Source organism: Lytechinus pictus, chromosome 7 (genome assembly GCF_037042905.1).
Source record: "Lytechinus pictus isolate F3 Inbred chromosome 7, Lp3.0, whole genome shotgun sequence".
Lineage (NCBI taxonomy): Eukaryota > Metazoa > Echinodermata > Echinoidea > Temnopleuroida > Toxopneustidae > Lytechinus > Lytechinus pictus.
In genome coordinates, this window is record NC_087251.1 from 3,939,529 (window position 1) to 3,963,483 (window position 23,955).

At 35.3% G+C, this 23,955-nt stretch overlaps 1 protein-coding gene across 1 annotated transcript in view; it reads right to left on the minus strand.

The window, feature by feature from the left end:
• Window positions 1-236: 236 nt before the first annotated feature.
• Window positions 237-23,955, minus strand: part of LOC129265596 (beclin 1-associated autophagy-related key regulator-like) — a 28,972-nt gene continuing 5,253 nt past the window's right edge. The window contains exons 2-11 of the mRNA XM_064101706.1: window positions 19,405-19,467; window positions 17,894-17,936; window positions 14,892-14,973; window positions 13,954-14,052; window positions 12,998-13,130; window positions 11,973-12,205; window positions 11,274-11,430; window positions 8,490-8,580; window positions 5,424-5,509; window positions 237-5,033 (exon numbers count right to left, since the gene is read on the minus strand). Of these exons, the coding sequence (XP_063957776.1) occupies window positions 4,673-5,033; window positions 5,424-5,509; window positions 8,490-8,580; window positions 11,274-11,430; window positions 11,973-12,205; window positions 12,998-13,130; window positions 13,954-14,052; window positions 14,892-14,973; window positions 17,894-17,936; window positions 19,405-19,467 (1,348 nt within the window). The 3' untranslated portion in view covers window positions 237-4,672. The remainder of the gene's footprint in view (window positions 5,034-5,423; window positions 5,510-8,489; window positions 8,581-11,273; window positions 11,431-11,972; window positions 12,206-12,997; window positions 13,131-13,953; window positions 14,053-14,891; window positions 14,974-17,893; window positions 17,937-19,404; window positions 19,468-23,955) is intronic.

Genomic DNA, 23,955 nt, shown 5'->3' on the forward strand with positions numbered 1-23,955 from the left:
TTGGCGCACTCGCCCATCACGGCGCTCAAGCTGCATGCAAGCTAAAATGTGCACTGCTCTTGCAGATGAAAAAAAAAACATTGAAACTTGTGTATATCTCACCCTGGTTTTTACAAAATGATTGAAAAAAAACAAGTTACCTGAAATTACATTGTTCTAATAACCATATTTGTGTACGTTTTATGAAATAGAGATGATTTTTCTCAATAAATTTCGATTTTTTTTTTTTTTTTTTTAAATACAAAAAACGTACTGCTGTACTTTGGTTGCAAAAACGTACTAAATACGGAAAAATCATACTACTTGGCAGCTCTGCACTGGTACTTTAAAAAAAAAAACCTTTTACAAGTCAATAACAACCTTCTAACATTGTTCTTTTCGTGTACTTAATATGTATATGACATCCTAGGCACATAACACATTTAATTCAATATTGGACATCATTTAATATGACCAGTGATGTTCCATCCATTTGTATGTTTCTAAGTGTAAAAGCGAACCTAATGTAACCAAAATGGCCTAAGGTCCTTTACACTAAAAGTATCACTTCAGAAAATAATTAGAGTATTATCACATCATATAAATACATGAAAATGAGCTACTTTATAATGTTTGTATCCCCATCATACAACTGATATTTGAAGGACAAGTCCATCCCAACAAAAAACGTGATTTGAATGGAAAGAGAAAAATCCAACAAGCACAACACTGAAAATGTCATCAAAATCGGATTTAAAATAAGAAAGATATGACATTTTAAAGTTTTGCCTAATTTCACAAAACGGTTATATCATGGACTTATTACATGGTTATATGCACATCCTGGTCGGTATGCAAATGAGGAGACTGATGACGTCATCCACTCACTATTTCTTTTGTATTTCATTACATGAAATATGAAATATTCTAATTTTCTCCCCATTGTCAAATCCTTGAACATGTGGAATTACCATAATTTCACACTATATGGTTCAGTCATGTTGGTCCGTATTGTCAAATATGTAAAAATGAAATATTGCATAATTCAAACAATAACAAACTAGTGAGTGAAGAACATCATCGACTGTCTCATTTGCATGTAACTGAATTGTGCACATCACTGTTTTGTGAAAAAATAAGCCAAACTTTAAAATGTCATAGCTTTCATTAAATATTATTACATTAGATTTTGATGAAATTTTCAGCGTTATGCTAGTTTTATTTTTCTCTATTTATTCAAATCAACATTTTTCTGGGGTGGACTTGACCTCTAAAGGTTACCCTTAAAGAAAGTTGATAGAGAAGAGTAAAGCAAGCATATCCTTGAAATTTTTTGCTTACATTTCACAGAATAGTTACATCACAAGGGATATGCAAAAGAACAGATCAAGTATATATAATTAATAAAAAAATATATAAATGAGCCCTTTACTGATGGGCCAATCTACATTCAAAGAGCAGTCAAATGCTTTTGCATTACAATTCTTAAATTACATGAAGAAAATTTTGATACATTTCATATTTTGTCTGATAAAATACAATAAAAATTAGTGATTGTGTGATATCACCACCTTTCCCATTTGCATATTTTTTATGTATAAAACTGCTAAAGCAAAACATTCAAATTTTATAGATTTCTTACTTTACATCAGCTTTTGATGATTTGTTTAATTGTTTGGCTTGTTTGATTTTTCTCTTCATCTCTAACAAATTTATCATTCACATGGACTTTAACTTTCCATTTTGGGAAATCTTAACGTTCTTAAGTTTTTTTTATAGTTATATTACACACTTTCAAATATGTCACAAAACAAGACATACTAGCTTTGGTGAAAAGGCCACCAAGACAAAGTAGATTATTTCTGGGAGGATCCTGTTCAGCTATAAAGTGAACAGAAGTGACTTTAAATTTTAAACAAATATCTTCATAACAGTTTTTACAAAATTTTGAATCACAAAAGTTGCAAGGAGTTAATAACAATAATATAAAAAAAATCAATATTATTACCAAAATACCTGTAGTATATAAATTATATGGAAATACCTTTACATGCATAGCACCATTCTTTTTTTTTCTTACAAAACATTTGTTTCTGACCTTTTAACACACACATCAATTCACATTGGTTAGACTCATTCCAAACTTTTCTCAAGCACTTTATTTATTCAAGATCTTTTTCTAGCTGGAAATTTATTAATTTGAGGAGCAGTACATGTATATGAACTACATGTATTAACTATTCAACACAAGAATAATATATTAACTGAGTAAGTGACATACACACAATAATTCTTGCAATATAAGGATAAATATAAGAAGTTAGAAATACAAGAACATTTCGTCCATGTTAAGAATATGATTTCTACAACTGTATTTCCATAACACTGATGAAATACAATGGAAAGAAATCCATAGTTCTTTCAGCTTTAAACTCCAAATTGCACAAGAATAAATTTAAAAGTGCAGCATGTTACCCATTAATTCTATGGGGAAGCCTAATAAAAGTAATAAAGAAAGTAGTTGCAGTAAACACTGATTTCACGAGAAAGTCTGTAAAACCAACCAACTGAAGGTAAATGGTCACTATAACATCCTGTTCTAGCTCTGGTACAGCAACATATGTGAAATCATGAAATCTAAGCTGGACAAAAATTACCTTGAAGATCACCAACCCAGATAAGAACATGTGGGACAGAGTATTATTGTTTGGAAAAAGACCTAACTATTTGATGTTAGGATGATGATGATGATGATGCTTCTTTTGCTAATTTCTAAGCATTTACAAATATCTCCTGGAATCCTTTGGCATAGATTTTTTATGCCCCCGCAGACAAAGTCCGTCCGTCCCCCCACTTGGTTTCCGCGCAATAACTTAAAAAATATTTAATGGATTTAAAAAAATGTTGGTGTGTAGGTACATGACACCAAAATGCAGGCTATGTTCGAATTTGGAGTCCGCAGGTCAAAGCTCATTAAATATGCGAGTTAGTGTCAGCGAAATAACTCCAAAAATATTTGATGGATTAAAAAAAATTTTGGTGAGTAGGTAGATGACACCAAAATACAGGCTAAGTTCGAATTCGGAGTCTGCAGGTCACAGCTCATTATATATGCGAGTTGTTTCCGCATGATAACTTAGGAAATATTCAACAGATTCAACAGATCTAAACAAATTTGGGTGTGTATGTAGATGACACCAAAATACAGCTCGAATTCGGAGTCCGCAAATCAAAGGTCACAGCTCATTATATATGCGAGTTGGTTCAAAGGTCTAAATTTGTTCATTATATATATGCATATTGGTTTCTGCACGACAATAAGTTAAATCATATTGATTGAATTTCTGATCGCGTGAAGCGGGGGCATCTGTGTGTGGACACGTCAAATTTCTAGTTTATTTATTCATACCAACACCTGGGTGGTCAATTTGTTGAATTCTGTAAAACCTTGTTCTAAAATCAGTACTACAACTGACATTTATCTTCAAGACTAATAAAAAGAATGATGTTAAACATTCAGGGGTGGATCCAGGAGAGTTCATCAACCTTTTTGTCCGACAAGTTGTTGGATCTGACAACTTTTTTTATCTTGATTGGCTGAGAATCACAGTTCCCATCATATCTGTGGGATAATTGTCAGATAAAATATCCAACAATTCCCTCCGTGAAATGCTCCCCGGAAGGGGTAGGGGTTGAGGAATACCAGCCCCATCTCCCCTTTCAGGATTTACAAAGCAATCTCTTGAAGATTCACCACACAACAGTCAGGGTACATCAAAGCCAATACAGAGAAGGCTGACACATCCGCATATGTAAAGCTCAAGTACATGCAATAAACATAAAGCTAAATAACAGAACAAAAACTTATTGAATTTAATTCTGCTATGATTGTGCCATACTTGTAAGCTTCCCTAATTAAAATACAAATGGTCTAAATCTTAAAACACATTAATCTCTAGACTTTTCAATCACAAAAATTGCAATAAACATGTTATGTGTAACAGTTTTATGTACTTTAATTTATGGCAGGAATTCAGATATACTGCAAATGGCTCAACAATCAAAGAGAAATAGTCAGAAGTGTCTTCCATCCAAGACTGGATGACCCACTAACATAAATTATGAACCCTATTGGACCGATGTCATCATAAAGAGGCTCACTTACTCAATTTCAATTCAATTCTCAGTTTGACATTCATATACTTTTTTACATTTACAAATTTCAGAGAAGGAATTTTTGTGAAAGAATTAAATACATTGAAGAGCTTTTCATTATAATGTGATGTTTGTGATGATTTATTGCCTGTACCAGTATCCTGTATATCATATGTCAGAAAATATGTGCATGACCTGCAAATTCCTTTGTGACATGCTATATGCATGTGTAATGTGTGCATTGATGGGAAATATTATATGTGTATTGCATGTAAATGTAGGTCTTTGGGCATATTCTCTATTCACTCTGAAAATCCTCTCTCATCAAGTAACTTCTTCAAACAGAAGGTAAAAAAGAGAGTCATTTTAAATGTAATGTATCAAATTTTAAATTATTCCTGCATTTTACCAAGCCATTTCTCTTTAACAGTCATTTGCAGCACATATGGAATCACTTCATACACATTTCAGATTATAATAAACTGTATTACAAAAGAATGATAAAGGAGAGTATTACCTCCTCCCCTTGGTACCTTCATCATCTTTTCTCTAGTTGACTAGTGGCAGTTCTCCACAGTGATGCAACCGATGCTACCGCCGATGATACCAGACCACCAGGGGCTTGTGGCAAGTTGGAAGCACTCATCATTGAAGGACTAGGTTCTGGCGGTGAGGGGGTGTTCCCTTCCTCACTTACTCCACCGCATGCTTGAGGGAGAAGGGGTAGAGTCGTTGGAACTGTTTCCCATTCCTCTTGGTCTGCTGATCCAATGCTAGCACCATCATCATCAGGAGAATCCTGTTGGCTCTCACTACCTGATCCACTCAGCATGCTGGTCATGTTTGGTGTGGTTAATGTGGCTAGGAGAAGGTCACTGTGAATCTCAAAATCACCCGTCCTATCAAATACAAATACCGGTAGAGTATATCTTACTCAAGAAACAAAATTGAATTCAACATCAAAGAGATCACAAATGTAGAATGAATACATATGTGAATATTTTACTACACAGTGAAAAACTAGTGGAATAAACATCAGACAGTTGCTCAACTATTTTTATGTAAAGGTATACAACAAAATATCTACTTAAACTTATCCACTTTTTGCATACTCCCCCTGGAATTAAAGAAGAACCTAGTATAGGCTTGAATCATGTTATAAGGATAAATATCCAGAATAAAAAATCTCCTTAAAAAATAAAGAGAACAGATTTTGTTTTTAATCCACTTGAATACAATTAAAATTTCTTTCGCATCATGATGTGTGCTGGGCATTATAAGAGACTTACCTTCCATAATGTTGGTGTTTGCTGTCTACCATAGTAATGAGATTTCTCAGCGTATAATGAGGGTGAAGCTTATCAGGTGGAATAGCCTAGGATAAATACAAGAATGTACATAACATCTGTAAACAAAATCAGTTAGGCTAAACTATTATCAGATTATCTGCCCATACATCTTTAACCATTATTAAACTGGGGGGGGGGTCAATTTGACCCCCCCCTCAACAAATTTTGTCACTACACCGTCGCACAAATTTTTTTGACTGCACCGCTCACTGACTTTTTACTTTCAAGTCTTGCGCATCTTTTGAGACCAAATTTGCGACGCCTGGGTACGTGATTCCAAAATTACGCTACGTTTTGTAAGTGCATGTCTAACCAGAAATTGCTCAAAAACGTGATTCCGTGTAAAAAGTCAATGCAAATTGTGTTTTCAACCAAAAATCATAAATGTATGATTATTTTTAGTTTTTTTGGTTTAAATGGATTTATTTTATGCTATTTATGATCGCAAAAGGGTCCTCGACAAAGTTCATCGGGAAAAACAATAAAAACAAAGGTTTGAAAAAACAAAGAAATGCATAAGAATTTAAAAAACAATAAATACATAAGAAATTAATTATATTTTTGCTATTTTTTGTAGATATTTGTTAGAAATGTAATAATTGATACTCCCACCAAAAATTAGCATTCTACTAGCTATATAAATTGAGTTAAAGGCAAATACATACACAAAAACCAAATTTATGGCAAATTTCATATGCTTATTTGTATAATTAATAATTTTTTTTTTTTTTTCAAATTGAAAGTTTTACTATACACTCTTGTACCGGTAGTTTAAATCCGGCTCTACGCGCTTGCAAATTTTCGCGGCGATTGCGCAATCAGCGGCCGAGATCTGAGGGGGGGTCAAAATGACCCCCCCAGTATATACTGGTCCGAAATAGCCCAGTTAAGATAGGGTTAAAGGACAAGTCCACCCCAACAAAAAGTTGATTTGAATCAAAAGAGAAAAATCCAACAAGCATAACACTAAAAATTTCATCAAAATCAGATTTAAGATAAGAAAGTTGTGACATTTTTAAGTTTCGCTTAATTTCACAAAACAGTTATATGCATATCCCGGTCGGTATGCAAATGAGGGAACTGATGACATCACTCACTATTTCTTTTGTATTTTATTGTATGAAATACAAATTTTCAAATTTTCTCCTCATTGTCCTGTGAAACAAAGTTTTATTCCTCCCTGAGCATGTGGAATTACCATTGTTTAACATTTTATGGTTCAGTCAAGTTGGTTCTTATTGTCAAATCTGTAAAAATTTAAATATTGTATAATTCAAACAATAAAAAACAAAAGAATTAGTGAGTGAGGACATCATCGATTCTCTCATTTGCATGTGACTAAATTGTGCATATAACTATTTTGTGAAAAATAAGCGAAACTTTAAAATGTCAAAAATTTCTTATTTTACATCCAATTTTGATTAAATTTTCACCATTGGGTCATTCCATCTGGATTCACCCAGTATCTGTTTAGGCATTTTGATGTTCAGCAATATATATCATATATATATATATATATATATATTCTTGTTAGTAAAGTGTTTACTTTTATCATCAAATTGTTGAGTATATGCCTATTTACTAACAAGAATATATATATGATGTATATATATTGCTGAACATCAAACTGCCTAAACAGATACCTATTCATGAGCATAAATGTTTAATGTTTCATTTGTGAACTGATGAGCTTAATTTCTTTTCATGTGTTTGCATACTGTAACTTAAGATTGGAAGAAATCATGTAACTGGTAAACACTTTACTAACATGAATATCAGTATGTAGGACTAGAGTGAAATTTCATGGTATCTTTGGAAGAGTTTTAAAAGGTGAAGAAATAAAATATCATCATTGGTTTTAACATATTTTGTCAATATCATACAAATAATTAACATACATGAAAATCAAGTTAAAAAATTATTTGTCCGGGGGTCAAACTCAAGGTCAAAGTAAAGGTCAAAGGTCACGACCTTATAAATCGCTCCAATACATTATTTGATGCATGTTTTGGATTCCTCTCTGAATTTCCTAATAAATGGTACCAATTTCATGAAAATTGGTCAACACGTTACGACGCAATGGCCATTGAAAGTTGAAGGTCACGCCCATTTTTGTCAAAACAAGGAGAAAAGGGCGGGCCGTAGCGCAAGAACCGACGGACCAATTGGACTATTTTTTTTTGTTTTGTGCGTGGGCCATGGTGAATTTTATGTGTACCAATTTACAACGAATTCCGAGAGGGTCGGGTGCAAAATTGCATATTCACTGGGTGAATTGGCATGGAATGACCCCATTATGCTTGTCTGATTTTTCTTTATTGATTCAAATCAACATTTCTCTAAGGTGGACTTGACCTTTAAGTAAATCAACAATACTGTTTCAATGACATCTTTCTTCAGCCATTTTCCAAATTTAATGTTCATTTAAGATACCTGTTTAATTTACATTGCAAGATGACAGTGTTTTGAAGCATAAGAGACAATTTCTGATGTAAACACCACTGCATGGCAAATTCATGCCCATCAATTTCTTCTTCAAGTGTTAAATTTATTAATTAGACTGACTTGGCATGAGATTTCTTTCAAAAGAAATACTGTGTCCTCCTTCTCATCATTATTAGTATTACTTTCATCATCACCCAACATCTGAATGTTTCCCTCAGTGAGGAATGGGGTCTTTTAGCCATTTTTTCCCTATGCTCTTGGATCCTTCAGCATGAAATTTACCTACCCCGTGCTGCCCCCAACCCAACTGAGGCGAAGGGGTATCTGGTAGGATTACTTGAATGAACTGAGCAATGGAAAAGGCAGCTAAAGCTATTAAAGTCAGGGTAATGATAATAGTCTATATCTATAACTACCTATTATGATTCCAAGGCCATATTTCAAATCATCCTGAGTACAATCAACCCATTATTTCCTCCATTGTGTAAAAATATAATAAGTCTTAGAACAGACTATAACAGGCTTCAAATTATGCATAAAAACAAATAGAGAATGTCTTACTTGACTAAAGCACAGGAAGAGCACACTACTATTGAGCTTCTCAACTGCTGAAGAAAACTCCCGAAGACTGAGTTCAGATTTGCAGAATCGACTTTGGAGTAAAAGAAAATAAATGCTGATTATAACTTACTTTCTATTGAAATGCAGTTTGTCATTTTTATGGTGTTAAAATGTTTAAAAAGAAAATACATGGGAAAAGGTGCACACCATAATACCAAATAAGCTGCATGGTATGCTATTATCAACAGAAATAGATCATAAATATAAATAACAATGAAAATGTCTCAGTATTCAAATAAGTAGATGAATAAACAGATAAACAAATGCATACATAATAGGATGAGATAAGAAAATTAATAATAATAATAATAATATTCCGCATTTATATAGCGCTTAATACATCGGAACGACGTCTCTAAGCGCTTTACAGACATTATTTATAATATATATAAATATATATAAATATATCAATCCACCCATTGATCAAACATGGATAACTATGTTACAAAGTATTTTTATTGAAAATGATTTTAAAAATATATATATATTAAACATGTGGAATGCCTCTGGCAGTCTCACCTGCATCACGCGATTCAATATAGCAGCAGTGCTGACTTTGAAAACTACTATAAAATAATTATTCACAAAAAACTCCATTCATATAATGATACAATACTACGTTCATTGACATTTGACCTTGATCATGTGACCTAAAAATTGTCAGTGATACTTGATTACCCCTATATCCACATTTTATACACTATATCTATAAACTTTGGAAGTTATGACAGCAATCTAACATTACCTCTAAAATGCAGGCATGAGAATGACTTTCTTGAAAAATATCTGAAAGGAAATTAAACCTACAGACAGAGTTCCAGGGGCAGCGCCCCTGGCAGGGTGCAGTGGCAGCGCCCTTGCTGGGGTTCAGGGGGCAACGCCCCCTGAAGCTCCTGGGTTTTAGCATTTAAAGGGGGTATAGGAAGCCATTCTGGAGTACCAATTGTGTTTGTCTCCAGTGGCATGCTGACGCAGTGTTTAAGACCTCCGTTGCCATACCTTATGCTGTCATTGCACCATGGCATAAGCACCAAGCTTCACCGGGATTGTACAGCTTAAAAAAACAATCCCCGGCCAAATGTTGATCAGAAGTGCCTTCCAAAATTATATGGTCACACCACGACCAGTTCCATCTATTTTTGACGGATTTATCTATCTCTTTCGGGTCCGCTTCTCCCCCATCGCGATCAACGTACTTCGGTGTGGATGCCGCCATTTTGATACTAGAGACTGAATTAAAGCCACCGCATGATTTTCGCTCGCATCGTTCATGTCAGTGGTGCGACTGAAGTAGTGCGCGGTGCAGTCTCGCGCTCCGTGCGTGTTGCTGCTTGAGCTAGCAACGGATCGATCAGTGCGTTCCCCGTCGGCGCGGCCCGGTAAGGATTCAGCCTCGCGGTGACTCGCTACCCCCCAGACCCTACCCCCCAAATATTATATCAAATTCACATCGAACTCGGCGACCACAGATTTTGATGAACAAAAATTGGAATTCCGATAAAAATCTGACAATTCTCATGCCTGAAAATGGCCAAAGTTCAATGACCTTAAATGACCTTTGACTTTGGTCATGTGACCTGAAACTCGCATGAGATGTTCAGTGATACTTGATGACTCTTATGTCCAGGTTTATGAACTAGACCAATGTACTTACAGAGTTATGATGGTAATTCAAAAAATACCCCCAACATAGCCACAGTCCACGGACCTTTGACCTTGATCATGTGACCTGAAACTCGCACAAGATGTTCAGTAATACTTGGTTACTCTTATGTCCACGTTTTATGAACTAGACCAATATACTTACAGGGATATGATGGTAATTTAACAAATACCCCCAACATGGCCAAAGTTCATTGACCTTAAATGACCTTTGACCTTGGTCATGTTACCTGAAACTCACACTGGATATTTAAAGATACTTGATTACTCTTATGTCCAAGTTTCATGAATCAGATCCATAAACTTTTGAAGTTATGATGGTAATTCAACAGATACCCCCATTATGGCCAAAATTCATTGACCTTTGACGTTGGTCATGTGACCTGAAATTCGCACAGGATGTTCAGTGATACCTGATTACTATTATGTCCAAGTTTTATGAACTAGACCAATAAACTTTTAAAGTTATGATGGTATTTCAACAAATACCCCCAATTTGACCAAAGTTCATTGACCCTAAATGACCTTTGACCTTAATCATGTGACCTGAAACTTGCACAGGATGTTCAGTGATACTTGATTACTCTTATTATAACAGTTTCATGAACTAGGTCCATATATTTTTTAAGTTATGATGACATTTCAAAAACTTAACCTTAGGTTAAGATTTTGATGTTGATTCCCCCAACATGGTCTAAGTTCATTGACCCTTAATGACCTTTGACCTTGGTCATGCGACGTGAAACTCAGGCAGGATGTTCAGTAATACTTGATTAACCTTATGGCCAAGTTTCATGAACTAGGTCCATATGCTTTCTAAGTTATGCTGTCATTTCAAAAACTTAACCTTCAGTTAAGATTTGGTGTTGACGCCGCCGCCGTCGGAAAAGCGGCGCCTATAGTCTCACTCTGCTATGCAGGTGAGACAATAATAGTAAGTAAATAAATAAATAAGTAAGAAAGTAAGTACGTAAATAAATAAAATAAATAAATGAATAAATAAATTCATAATTATATGAAAAATAACGACTGCATAGGAAAGTTTGTTGAAATGTATCTTACCTAAAATGAACCTTCCTAACTAGAGGAACATCTAATGTATTGGCAAGGTGAGCTATTAATTGAGCTGTATAACATAGAGCTGCTGATACTTGATGTCCAGGATTCTGAAGATCTAATTCAGCATCGGGATCAGGGACATCAGTCTCACCTGTCAGAGCTAGACAACACAGAGGAAAAAAAGAGGAATACACAAGATATTTATTATCTGTTTGTGAAATACAGTACTTACTGAATTATGATCAATGATCCAAGGTGATAACACCAAGTAGCTCAAATATGTATGAAAAATTGTCTAATTTTTCCATTGATATCTAGATAATAATCATTTAATCCCAACTCTTCATCTCCTACAACAGATCCATCTTTCCATATCATTATCAAAGGGAAAATCATGGGAGCCAAGTTTCACATATAACTTTTCTCGAAAATTCACCCTTTTATCTAGATACCTCGTCCCACTAACACAAAGGTTTGCAATCAATCAGACAAATCTGCTTGATTTACATGCAACCCCCAAAATAAAGTACAAGTCCCTAATATGCATCTTACATTGCTTGAAAATCAGGTTGCAATTGATTTTTGGAGTTGCATATGATTGCAACAGGCCTTGGGTCATTAAAAAAAAGAAAAAAAGATTTTCCCAAAATTTGAGATACATGTATGAGGTTTTACCATCCAGGTCCAATTAACTATACTTACTACATGCTATATAAGCAGAGTAATCTCCATTGGCTGGTACCCTGACATACGGATGGACGATACTATAATGTGCTTCTCCATTGTTGATAGTTTCTACCCAGCGACCTCTGACATATGATGTCCTTCTGGCTTCAGCTAATGCGGCGACTAGCTCATCTTCTGATGACTTCTCATCAGCTTCAGACTCAGACATCTGTCGTACTTCCTCCTGCCAACTCTCCTCTCTAGGGCTCCTGTGGAAGGATCATTTCAATATCATCTACTTAGCCAGGCATGATTTCATCTTAATTCTATTTTGTTCTTTCTGTTGGAAATTGAGTAATTAATTCAATCATGAATTTTAGGTTTATGTCTGCTTACATTATATGCATCATGCATCTCAACTTCATATTCTGATATGGAATAATGATATTGACCACCAAAATATTCTTGGATATGCATAGAAAAACATCACATATCTTAAACTTTAATTCCAATTTGGTTATTATTATTATTTGTTTGGCGTCACCTGTGCCTGGGAGGCGAAAAGCGAACTGAATCACTATGACCCGCAGGTCTCTCCTCCCGATATAACTGATTGGGGGGAATGCAGGTGGACCACTACACCGGGGTTTCCCCCTACTCTTATACTCGAATAGTGCAGTGGGTTCTTAATGATCAAACAATCTAAACAGAATCCAACAAAAATATTTTCCAAATTGCTTGTACGTATGTATTATAAAGAAAAAGTGTGTGAAATATCTTCGATAATAGCTGAGTAATTGATGACATAAGTAATAAGCAAAATAAGCATCGTAGAAGGGTCAATAGCTAGTGCACATAGTATCTTGGCAATTTTCATCCTAAATTGGTTTCAAACATATCAGAGTGTTTGGTTTATAATGTCATAACTTAATCATTCTATATATCTGTGATGTGATGGTAACATTCAATCATTGTAATAAAGCACTGTCTTAACTTGTGTTTACCTGTAAATTCAATGAGATATCTACCATAGACAAATTTACCATATGAATATTACTTACGTGTGCTGTATTTCAGTGATGGGGAATACATAATGTAATAGCTGCTCTACTTTTGCCTGCCTCTTTGTTCTCAGTTGCTCATTTTTCTCCTCCAGTGATTCCTTACGGCTGTCTATATTGGTTCTAATGTGCTCTGTTTTAATAAGCACATTTTAAGAAGAAAGGGATATCTTGAACAGTTATTACACAGCAGAACAGTTATTACATAGCAGAACCATTGACTGGAATATTATTGCAAGATATTGGTAGCGACAGTAAATTGGAAATGCAAGATGTAGACCATTCATGAAGCAATGAAAACTTTGAAGTTTACCTTTCAAAAAGGAGCGAACTGTCTGTGCTTTGTTATTGACTGTGTGCATAAATAGCTGGTCTAAAAATGTCCTATAGCTTTCATATTTTGTTATTCATATTTCTTAATTTGTATACTTCTCATCGATATTCCGTATTTGTACTTCTTCAGTAGCTCTTACATCCTTTCTCCCATCAAGAAAGGGTGAATAAATATACTATATCAGAACTTATAATCATCGCCTTATCGTCTCATGTTTCTTTGTTTGTAACACTAGCTTCCATATAATTTTTGCTATGCATACTTGAAGCCCCCCCCCCCCCCATTACAAATTACCATAAAAAAGCCCCCAAACTGACTTGGTCTATTGTAGCATGGCTGATAAAACAAAGGTCTCTTGCCTCTGCAACATTCAATATGCTTCATATCCCAAGACTTTGTACACAAAATGATGCTAAACGGTTATACCCCATGTCTGAATAATCACAAAGTGTTGAGTTCTACATGTATACCAAACTGTACTGGTCACTAACAAACAACATAATGTTCCATTTCAACTTGTTATTTTTTTAGATTTAAGCAGGATGACGAAGGGCATAAAAAATTGTTATATGTTGAAACCACATATGACATTTACAATGGTGAAACAGGAAACACATTTTACCTAGATATTTCTGTATTTTGAGCACTTTCTTGTTATGTTCTTCTCTCTTTGCCTTTACAGCTCTTAGTTCATCCAGATGTTTAATTAATGATTGCTTATCTGATGGGATAAAAGGAATATTTAGACTTCACTGTATGATAAATCACAGCAATTAATCAGAAAAAAATAAAGATTTCTTCTGAAGACATGTTGAAATGATATATAAGGAAATCATCAACAAAACTCCAATGTTAGTTTTGCAGGATTTTTTCATAAAGCGATTCCTTATGTTAAGCTTAACAATGACTGATATATATGGCATTGCTTAACAAGTGTCTTTGATAACTCTTAGAAGTTCTGTTTGAAATAAATATATGCAGATACTGATGGTTATCACTTTTACTGTTAAAACCATCTTCTTGGCAGTTGTTTACTTTAATTTGAATTAGATTAATTTACATTTAGGAGCAAACTTCTGTGGAGCTTTGTGGCCCAGTGGATTAGTCTTCTGACTTTGAAACAGAGGGTCGTGGGTTCGAACCCCAGCCATGGCGTAATTTCCTTCAGCAAGGAATTCATCCACGTTGTGCTGTACTCAACCCAGGTGAGATGAATGGGTACCTGGCAGGAATTTATTCCTTGAAATGCCACCGAGCTGTAAAAGGCTGCGGGGCTAAAGCCAGGGTAATAATATCCAAGTCCTTTGGAAGCGCATAGGGACATAATGACATAATGTGATGTGCGCTATACAAGAACTGCGTTATTATCAACTTCTAATTCTTACTCAAATTTTGGCATGTCATGCTATAGGCATTAATTGTTATGTATAACTTTTTTAAACAGCTTTATGAAACATCTTCATCGAAATATTCCACTTATTATTAGTCTATGAATATAAAATACATTATCCTTAATAAAGTCACATTTCAAACCATAACACAAGAAAAAAAATTACCTACCCTTTTCCATCATGATTCTTTCATCTTGTATTGCCATTCGAGTCCATTCTAACCTTCCTTTCATGAGTGATACCTCCCATTGCTGCATTAATAACAGCAACAACAAAAATAGCAAAAATTAAAATAACAAGTGGAGCGCCTCTGGCAGTCTCGCCTGCATTACGCCATTCAATATGGCAGCACAGGCGCGTAGCCAGGGGGGGGGGGGGCGGTCGCCCCCCCCCAAAACGTCCCCAAAAAGAAAAAAAAAGAAGGGGAAAAAAGAGAGGAGAAAAGGAAAAGGGAAGGGAGGAAAGGGAAGAAAGGTAGCTTTGTGTGTTTTTTTTTTTTTATTCTTAATTTTTTTTCTCAAAATAGAAACTCCTTCACTCTTGCTCTAAATTTATATATGAATTTTGCTTCCGCGCTGTGCGCGGTTAAATGACAAAATTCTGAAGTTCTCCATTGTTTCCCAACCCTGTTTTTCCACCTCAGCTATATGTGTTTCTTGCCAGTTAAAGTTCAAATGTATACATTAGGGCATATGTAATTAGAGTAAGGTTAGGCCGAAGTATATGAAGTTATCTTTTTTTTTAAATTGATCGCGCAACTTCTGGTCGGGTCGGCTCCGGGCGGATAAAATCTTTATATCAATTTCTGCCGTCACCTCCATAAAGTCAACTTCTCCCGCTTTTCAGCTCATAATTTTGGGGCAAACAGGTTCCTAATTTTAAAAGAGGAAGGTATAAAATTCGTGTCGTGTTAAATAAAAAAGTACAATATTTTTATCAAAGTCTATTAAACTTCATGTCAATTCCCTGCACATTCATCTCCTGTCCTGTTTTGCGCCCTCAGTTTGAAATTTTGAATGACACTTAAGTTTCTTTATAATTCAAAATGAAGCGCTTCAGGATAAGTCAAAGAAATTAGGCATCCTTTTTTTATATAATTTAAATAAATCACAGAAGTTTTAACCCTTTTCGCACTATTTTCCTTGTAATGAAGTTCAATAATCTTAGAAAATCAATTGAATTAGAGCCGATGAGGTATGAGAGATATCTGCATTTGATGAAACGTCCGCTCTTTAAAATTCCAGAGTTTCATTGCTCTGCGCGGGGAGGAATATCTTCCTCCCGGCATATACACTTCTTCTCCTCTGTTTTGCGACTTAAAGATATGCACTGTTGCTAAATTGTTTGTAATCAAATCTGATCTTTCCAAGGGAAGTATTCAATATATCATTGAGAATACCCTTTCTCGGGACCCTTTTCATGGCAAAAAAAAATGATAAAACGCTTCAGCTTCCGCGCTTCGCGCGGGGTTATTATTATATTACTTTTCTCCATTGTATTCCTTTTTTGTGCGTTCACAATCACTTTTGAAAACAAGGTTCATGAAAAAACAAGGTTCATAATCACAATATAGTCAACTGAATTGGAGCTGATATAGGTACTAGAATCAAGAGAGACGGCTCCTTTTCATTTTAATTTATGAAACACCAAAAGCTTCGCGAGGGAGGGGGAAACTCCCCCTCCCTGCACCCACCCCCTAGGGAGCGCGGTTCGCGCGCTCTGTAAGTGTTGGCACGCTTCGCGTGCATTTACCGCCCCCTCCAAAATGAAATCCTGGCTATGCGGTTGTGGCAGCAGTGCTGACTTCCAAGGAAAAACAACTACGGAACAATTATCTTTTTAAAACACAATTCATATAATAAAATATGTTCATTGACCCTAAATGACTTTTGACCTTGGTCATGTGACCTGAAACTTGCACAGGATGTTCACTGAAACTTGATTGCTCTTATATCCAAGTTTCATTAACTAGATCTGTAAACATTCAAAGCTATGATGGCAATTCAACAAATACCCCCAACGTGGCCAAATTTCACTGACCCAAGATGGCCTTTGACCTGGTCATGTGACTTGAAATTCAGACAGGATGTTCAGTGTTAAACCATCACCCCAACTAATGTCCAAATGTCATTAACTAGATCCATAAACTCTCAGTTATGATGGCAATTCAACAAATTCCCCCAACATGGGCAAAGTTCATTGAGTTTGACCCAAGATGACCTTTTACCTTGGTCATGTGACTTGAAGCTCACAACGGATTTTCAGTGTATACCATTACCCTCATTCATGAACTAAATCCACAAACTTTCCAAGTTATGATGACATTTCAAAAACCTAAACTTGGTTAAGATTTTGATGTAGATTCCCCCAACATGGTCTAAGTTCATTGGCCATAAATGACCTTTAACCTTGGTCATATGACCTGAAACTCAAGCAGGATGTTCAGAAATACTTGATTACCCTTATGTTCAAGTTTCATCAACTGGGTCCATATATTTCCTAAGTTATTATGACATTTAAAAAACTTAATCTTGGTTAAGATTTCAATGTTGATGACGCCACAGTCGCCGCTGCCGTCGGAAAAGCGGCGCCTATAGTCTCGCTCTGCTATGCAGGCGAGACAAAAATGGCATTAAGACACATTTATAGAGGCTATAGTATAACTTGACAATCAATAGTGAAAAATAAAAAAACAAAGCAATACACAAATCTCACCGCCTTTTCAGAACTCTGCTAGTTTTTGTTAAGATGGACCCTTAAATTCAACAAATGATTTCTATGTTCTCGTCACTTTGCATGCCAGCCAGCCTACAGTCACAGATGGATACATCTGTAGACCAGCAATGTTTTCTGAATCAGGTGTTCACTCAGGTTTCTGACATTTTATGTGCATCAATAATATGTGAGTGATCAATTCATCTTGACATACAATAAGGCCTACATAAGATTTTTTTATAATAAAATAAAACAGAGCATTTAAAAAAAAATTCTTAAATCTGAATGTGGCGAAATTACAATAAACAAAAATGTTATTGAATTGCTTTCATATTTTAAATATTTCAAAAAGAAAATCACATAATACTTCAAAAAATAAAAGATAATAGAAATTATTGGAAACTTGAAACAATTTTAAAGGAAATTGTTTATCTAGGAATTTAATACCACACATACCTTATCTGCAACTGAATTCCTCTCCTTAAGTCTATTGGCAAGTCTAGAAATAGATGAACAATAAAATTCACTCATTCAATATAACATCCATCAATCAAACATTTTGAGAGGGGAACTTCAATTTACCCTGATGGTAAATTGAATGTAGGAAGAGCAACTGGCATACAGATAGGAGGGGGAGGCATGGCCCCCAAAAGTCCCCATTATAAAACCAAGAATAAAAAGAAAAATAAGGAGTGAAGAAAATAAAAGGAAAGAAAAAAGGTTTGTGAATATTATGTCAAAATTTATCAGATAATTAAATCTTATTGAAAAGGCCAAAACTTTTGCACGCTAGCTGCGCTCGTGAATTAAAAACAAGTGGAGCGCCTCTGGCAGTCTCACTTGCATCACACGATTCAATATAGCAGCAGAACTAAGTACTATGAAATAATTATTCACAAAAAACACCATTCATATAATGATACAATACTACGTTCATTGACAATAAATGACATTTGACCTTGATCAGTGACCTAAGACTTGTCAGTTATACTTGATTACCCCTATATCCACATTTTATAAACTGATCTATAAACTTTGAAAGTTATGACAGCAATCTAATAATCACCTCCAAAGTGGCCAAAGTTCAATGACCTTAAATGATCTTTGACCTTGGTCATGTGACCTGAAATTTGCACAGGATGTTCAGTGATACTTGATTACTCTTATGTCCAAGTCTCATGAATCAGATCCATAAACATTCAAAGTTTTGATGGTAATTCAACAGATACCCCCAACAGTGCCAAAGTTCATTGACCTTTGACGTTGGTCATGTGACTTGAAATTCACACAGGAAGTTCAGTGATACTTGATTACTCTTATGTCCAAGTGTTATGAACTAGCTTAATAAACTTTTAAAGTTATGGTAATTCAACATGGCCAAAGTTCATTGACCTTAAATGACCTTTGCCCTTGGTCATGTGACCTGAAACTCAAGCAGGATGTTTAGTAATACTTGATTACCCTTATGTCCGAGTTTGATGAACTAGGTCCATATGCTTTCTAAGCTATGATGACATTTAAAAAACTTAACCTTAGGTTAGATTTTATGTTGACACTGCCGCCGTCGGAAAAGCGGTACCTAGATAGCCTCGCTATGCTATGCAGGCAAGACAAAAAAAATGAAAATCTGTAGTATTCATATCCCATGGCAAATATGGAGCAACCATATGCCTGTGACATAAAACTCTAGAAATTCACAGCTTTCTTCTGTTTTAATGGATTTTCATCAAACCTTCAATAATGGTTTTCTCCCTTTTTCAAAATCAAAATCAACTTGATGTGTGGGTGGACTGCTGCTTTTAAAGCACATGAACAATTTCTGCCTTATACAGTGGAAACACATGGCAATAGTGATAATTATTCTGATCTTAGTTTCATTAATTTCTTCAGGCAAGAATTGAATAATAAAATGATTCTCATGCACAATCAACTTCAAGCTTGTTTTAAAATCAAATGAAATTACTTACTTTGACAACAACCTGTCTCTCTCACTTCTCAGCCTTAGAAGTCTGTCAAGTTTTTCACAATACCTGCAACAAAATATTGAAATTGTCAAATTGTCAAATTGTCAAACAAATACAACACATTATGTATATGGATCTTGTCGCTGGTAAGGAAACAGTGATTTTTTATGATCTAATCAATACATTTTTAAGACATCATATTTTGTAAAATATTTTTTTAATGAATACAAAACCCGAACTATTTTACATTTTTTCAATAATAAAAAACACAATTCGTTGACCTCAAATGACCTTATATGATACATTATGAGTATTCTGCTTGCCTTTAATATAAAGTTTGTTACATCGTAAAAACTGAAGCGCTTTATAAATAGGCCTACATGTCCCAGGGGGGGGGGGCACTCAGTATATAATGCATAGTGGGTATGTGCCGCAGAGGGGACCCCCATTTTTACACTCAAATTTCCGTTCCAGGGAATAGCATTTTTGTCTTATTGAGAAAAAGAACAAAGAAAGCCGCTCCAAAGCATAGCATTTTCTTCTTATCGAGAAAAAAGAAGAAATCCGCTCCAAAGCTTCGCATATTTTCCGCTCGCATTGATCTGCTACAATGAGCCGCAATTTTGTTGAAAAGCGGCCGCAGAGCGCTGTCCGACCATCGCCTCTGCGCTGGCGCATCCGGCGCCCGTGCCGTTGGGCTAGCTGCATGCACGTTCCATACAGTCAGTCCGCAAGCCCTGAAAAAGTAGCTTCTTTTATCCAAGTGATATTCATGACTAGAGGGTTTTTGCAAAACACCTCTTTTTATTCGGCCATTGCTGCTCTAAATATTGACCAAATTTCATGTTTTTGGTATCTTTGTAAAGAAGAAGAATCATTCTTTTAGGTCATGTGTTTGGATTTTTAAAAGAATGTTGTAATATAGGAAAAACTTTTGATCTAAAACATGAAACAAAATATTTTTTTTCATGCAACAAAAGTTGCTGTTTTCACACTTAATTTCTGTTTGGGCACAAATGATTTTTAGATCATGATAAAGCTGAAGATCTAAGCTTTAATATGATATAATTTTTATAAGAAGATGTATTTTAGATGGGTCAGCAGCCAGCTTTTCATAGGCCAAGTACATTTTGCAGCTCAGAAACTAGAATACTGCGCTCTGATTGGTCATAGACCACACACCCACGCAAATTCCAATGTTCCCCACACTGGACCTCTGCACGGTCACACTCACCATGTGGTAATCTCTTCAAATTGCCCGCGCCTGTTTGTTTTGAAAACAGTATTCAGCCAATCAGAACTCTGGATTTTATGTTACTCAGAAATTTCAGAAATCTCGTCTTGCATCTTGATGGAAAAAGCTGGCTGCTGACCCATCTAAAAGATGCCACATATCAAGAGTGACATTGTAAGAAAGTATAGAGTTTGAGCTTTCTGATGATATAAATAATGTTGGTGCCTAAAACACAAAATGTTGCACAATTTGCAAGTGAAAACAGAGGAAGAAAATTCTGTTTGATGCATCTTTTCAGGTAAAAAATTCACTTATTTATCAAAATATTTCATTCAAAAGAAATAACCAATATAAAAGAGTAACATTTACTCTTGCCCATGGTACAAAAATAATTAATATTACTCAAGGAGAAAGTGGTTAAATTCTTTGAGAAAGAAAGTCTCACAATTCACGAGATTTTGCAGGGACATGAATTCAGCCACGAGAGGACTTGGATAAATCTTGCTCATTTGCTCATTAACACAGGGGCTTGCGGACTGACTGCATAGGGATGCATACGCACTCACACGCAAGCGACCTGTTCCAAGGACCCCCATTTTCACAAACATTTGTAGTTCCGAAGCCCGTTCCGAGGACCCTCCTTTTTACAATAAGCCTGCTCCAAGGCCCCCGTTTTTTGTCTCGCCAGCGGCACATACCTACTACTTTTTTGGTCGAGTACCCCCCCCTGTGCTACATGTATTACACTGGCTTCTGGCTTGCCTGCATATAATTCACAAACTTTCTCTACTCCTTGGAGAGCATTCCGACAAGAGTTTCCAAACTAAATTGCTAGGCATTGGCTTTTGCATCATACCAGGTACCCATTTCAAGATTATAAAAAGTCAGATTTTTCTCTTTTTATCCAGATCAACTTTTTGGGGTTGACTTCCCTTTTATACACTCTTGAAATAATGAAGAAAATACTCTTATCAAAGTTACTTTATGTGATATGTTTTTACAACTGCGTAGCCAGGATTTCATTTTGGAGGGGGTGGTAAATGCACGCGAAGCGTGCCAACACTTACAGAGCACGCGAAGCGCGCTCCCTAGGGTTGGGTGCAGGGAGGGTGAGTTTCCCCCTCCCGCGCGAAGCTTTCACCGTCTCTCTTGTCTCTAGTACCTATATCAGCTCCCTATCAGTTGACTATATTGTGATTTTGAACTTTGTTTTTAAAAGTGATTGTGAACGCACAAAAAGGGATAAAATGGAGGAAATTAAAATAAAATTTACCCTGCGCAAAGCGCGGAAGCTACAGCATTTTATCAAGTTTTTTTCTAAAGAAAAGGGTATTCCCTAAGTTATACTATATACTGAATGCTTCCCATGGAAAGATCAGATTTTATTACAAACAATTTAGTGACAGTGCATATTTTTAACTCGCAAAACAAGAAGGGTATATGCCGGAAGATATTCCTCCCCGTGCAGAGCAATTAAACTCTGAAATTTCAAAGGGCGGACGTTTCATCAAATGCAGAGATCTCTACCCCATCGGCTCTAATTCAATTGATTTTCTAAGATTATTAAACTTCATTACAAGGAAAATAGTACGCAATTATATAAATTATATAAAAAAGGATGATGTATAATTTCTTTGACATATCCTGAAGTGCTTAATTTTGAATGATTAAGAAATCTAAGTGTCATTCAAAATTTCAAACTGAGGGCGCAAAACAGCACAGGAGATGAATGTGCAGGGAAATTTTAATAGAATTTGGTTTTAAAATGTTGTACTTTTTTTATCTAATACAACACAAATTTTATACCTTCCTCTTTTTAAATTAGGAACCTGTTTGCCCCCAATGATGGTTGTTTAGTAGGGTAGACCAGGGTTAGTTGGAACGCGGCGTAAGTTGAAACATTGTAATTTTCTTTAACGTCTTTAAATAAATTTCTGCAATACTGCCCTCAATTATCAACAGCCATCCACCATATTACAGACAAAACATGTGCAACAAGCCTGGTGAAGTTAGAAAAGAATTTTTGTTTTTTGACCTTCTGAGTAATTTTTTTCTCTTTCAGAAATGTTTTATTATTTCAGAGAAGTTTATTAATCAATGTAAGCTTATAAACGTCAAATGGGCCTCCGGGGTTAGTTGGAACAAAATTGAAGGGGCTAGTTGGAACATGTTCCAACTTATCCTAAACATAATTATGAATAAAAATATATAAAGTATTTCACACTCTTCTGAACATGTATTGTATACCATGCTTGTTTTGTTTATCAGTTCGGTCTGAGTGTGCATTTAAGGCTTACTGTAGGCCCCTAAAAAGGCCCTAATGCAATATTTTAACCCTTATCAAACTGGGGGGGATCAATTTGAGCCCCCCCCCCCTCGAGAAATTTGGTCACTACGCCGTTGCGCGAATTTTATTTACTACACTGTTCGCTTACTTGTTACTTTCAAGTCTTGCGCATCATTTAACACCAAATTTGCGATGCCTGTGTGCGCGGTTTCGAAATTACGCAACATTTTGTACGTGCATGTCGGACCCAAAATTGCTCAAAAACGTGATTTGATGTACAAGGTCAATGCAAATTGTGTTTTTCAACCAAAAGTCATAAATGTATGACTATTTTTTACTTTTGTTGGTTCAAATAGATTTATTTTATGCTATTTATGATCGCAAAAGAGTCCCGACAAAGTTCATTGGAAAAAACAAAGGTTCGAAAAAACAAAGAAATACAAAAAAAAAAAAAAATAAGAAATTATATTTTTTGCAATTTTTGTTGGATATTTGTTATGTGAAAATTGATACTCTCACCAAAAATTAGCATTCTACTAGCTTAATAAATAGAGTTAAAGGCACAAACATACCAAAAAAAAACAAATTTAGGGCAAATTTCATATGCTTATTTGCATAATTAATGAAAAAATATAAACAATTAATTTTTGTCTAGTAAATTTGATGCAGAAGTACATGAAATTGCTGAAAGTACACTTAATTGCATGTAAAATCAAACGCACCCAAATATGCGGAATTCTACTACACAGTCTGCTTGCGTGAGTGGCTGTATAATAGAAAACATAAAGTTCAACAAATCCACACTTCAAATAAATAATGCAAATAGGCTAAAACCATGTAATATTACAGTTTTAAGTAGTTTTAGTATAATTCTTAATTGACCATGCAGTGTTCCAACTTACCCCATACCATGTTCCAATTTACCCCGTATTGGGGTAAGTTGGAACGTTTGCGATGGTCTTTTTCAAGGTGGATTTTTTTCAGTAACCATAATAGAGTTAAAAATTTTATGGGGTACATTTGAAGACCTTAG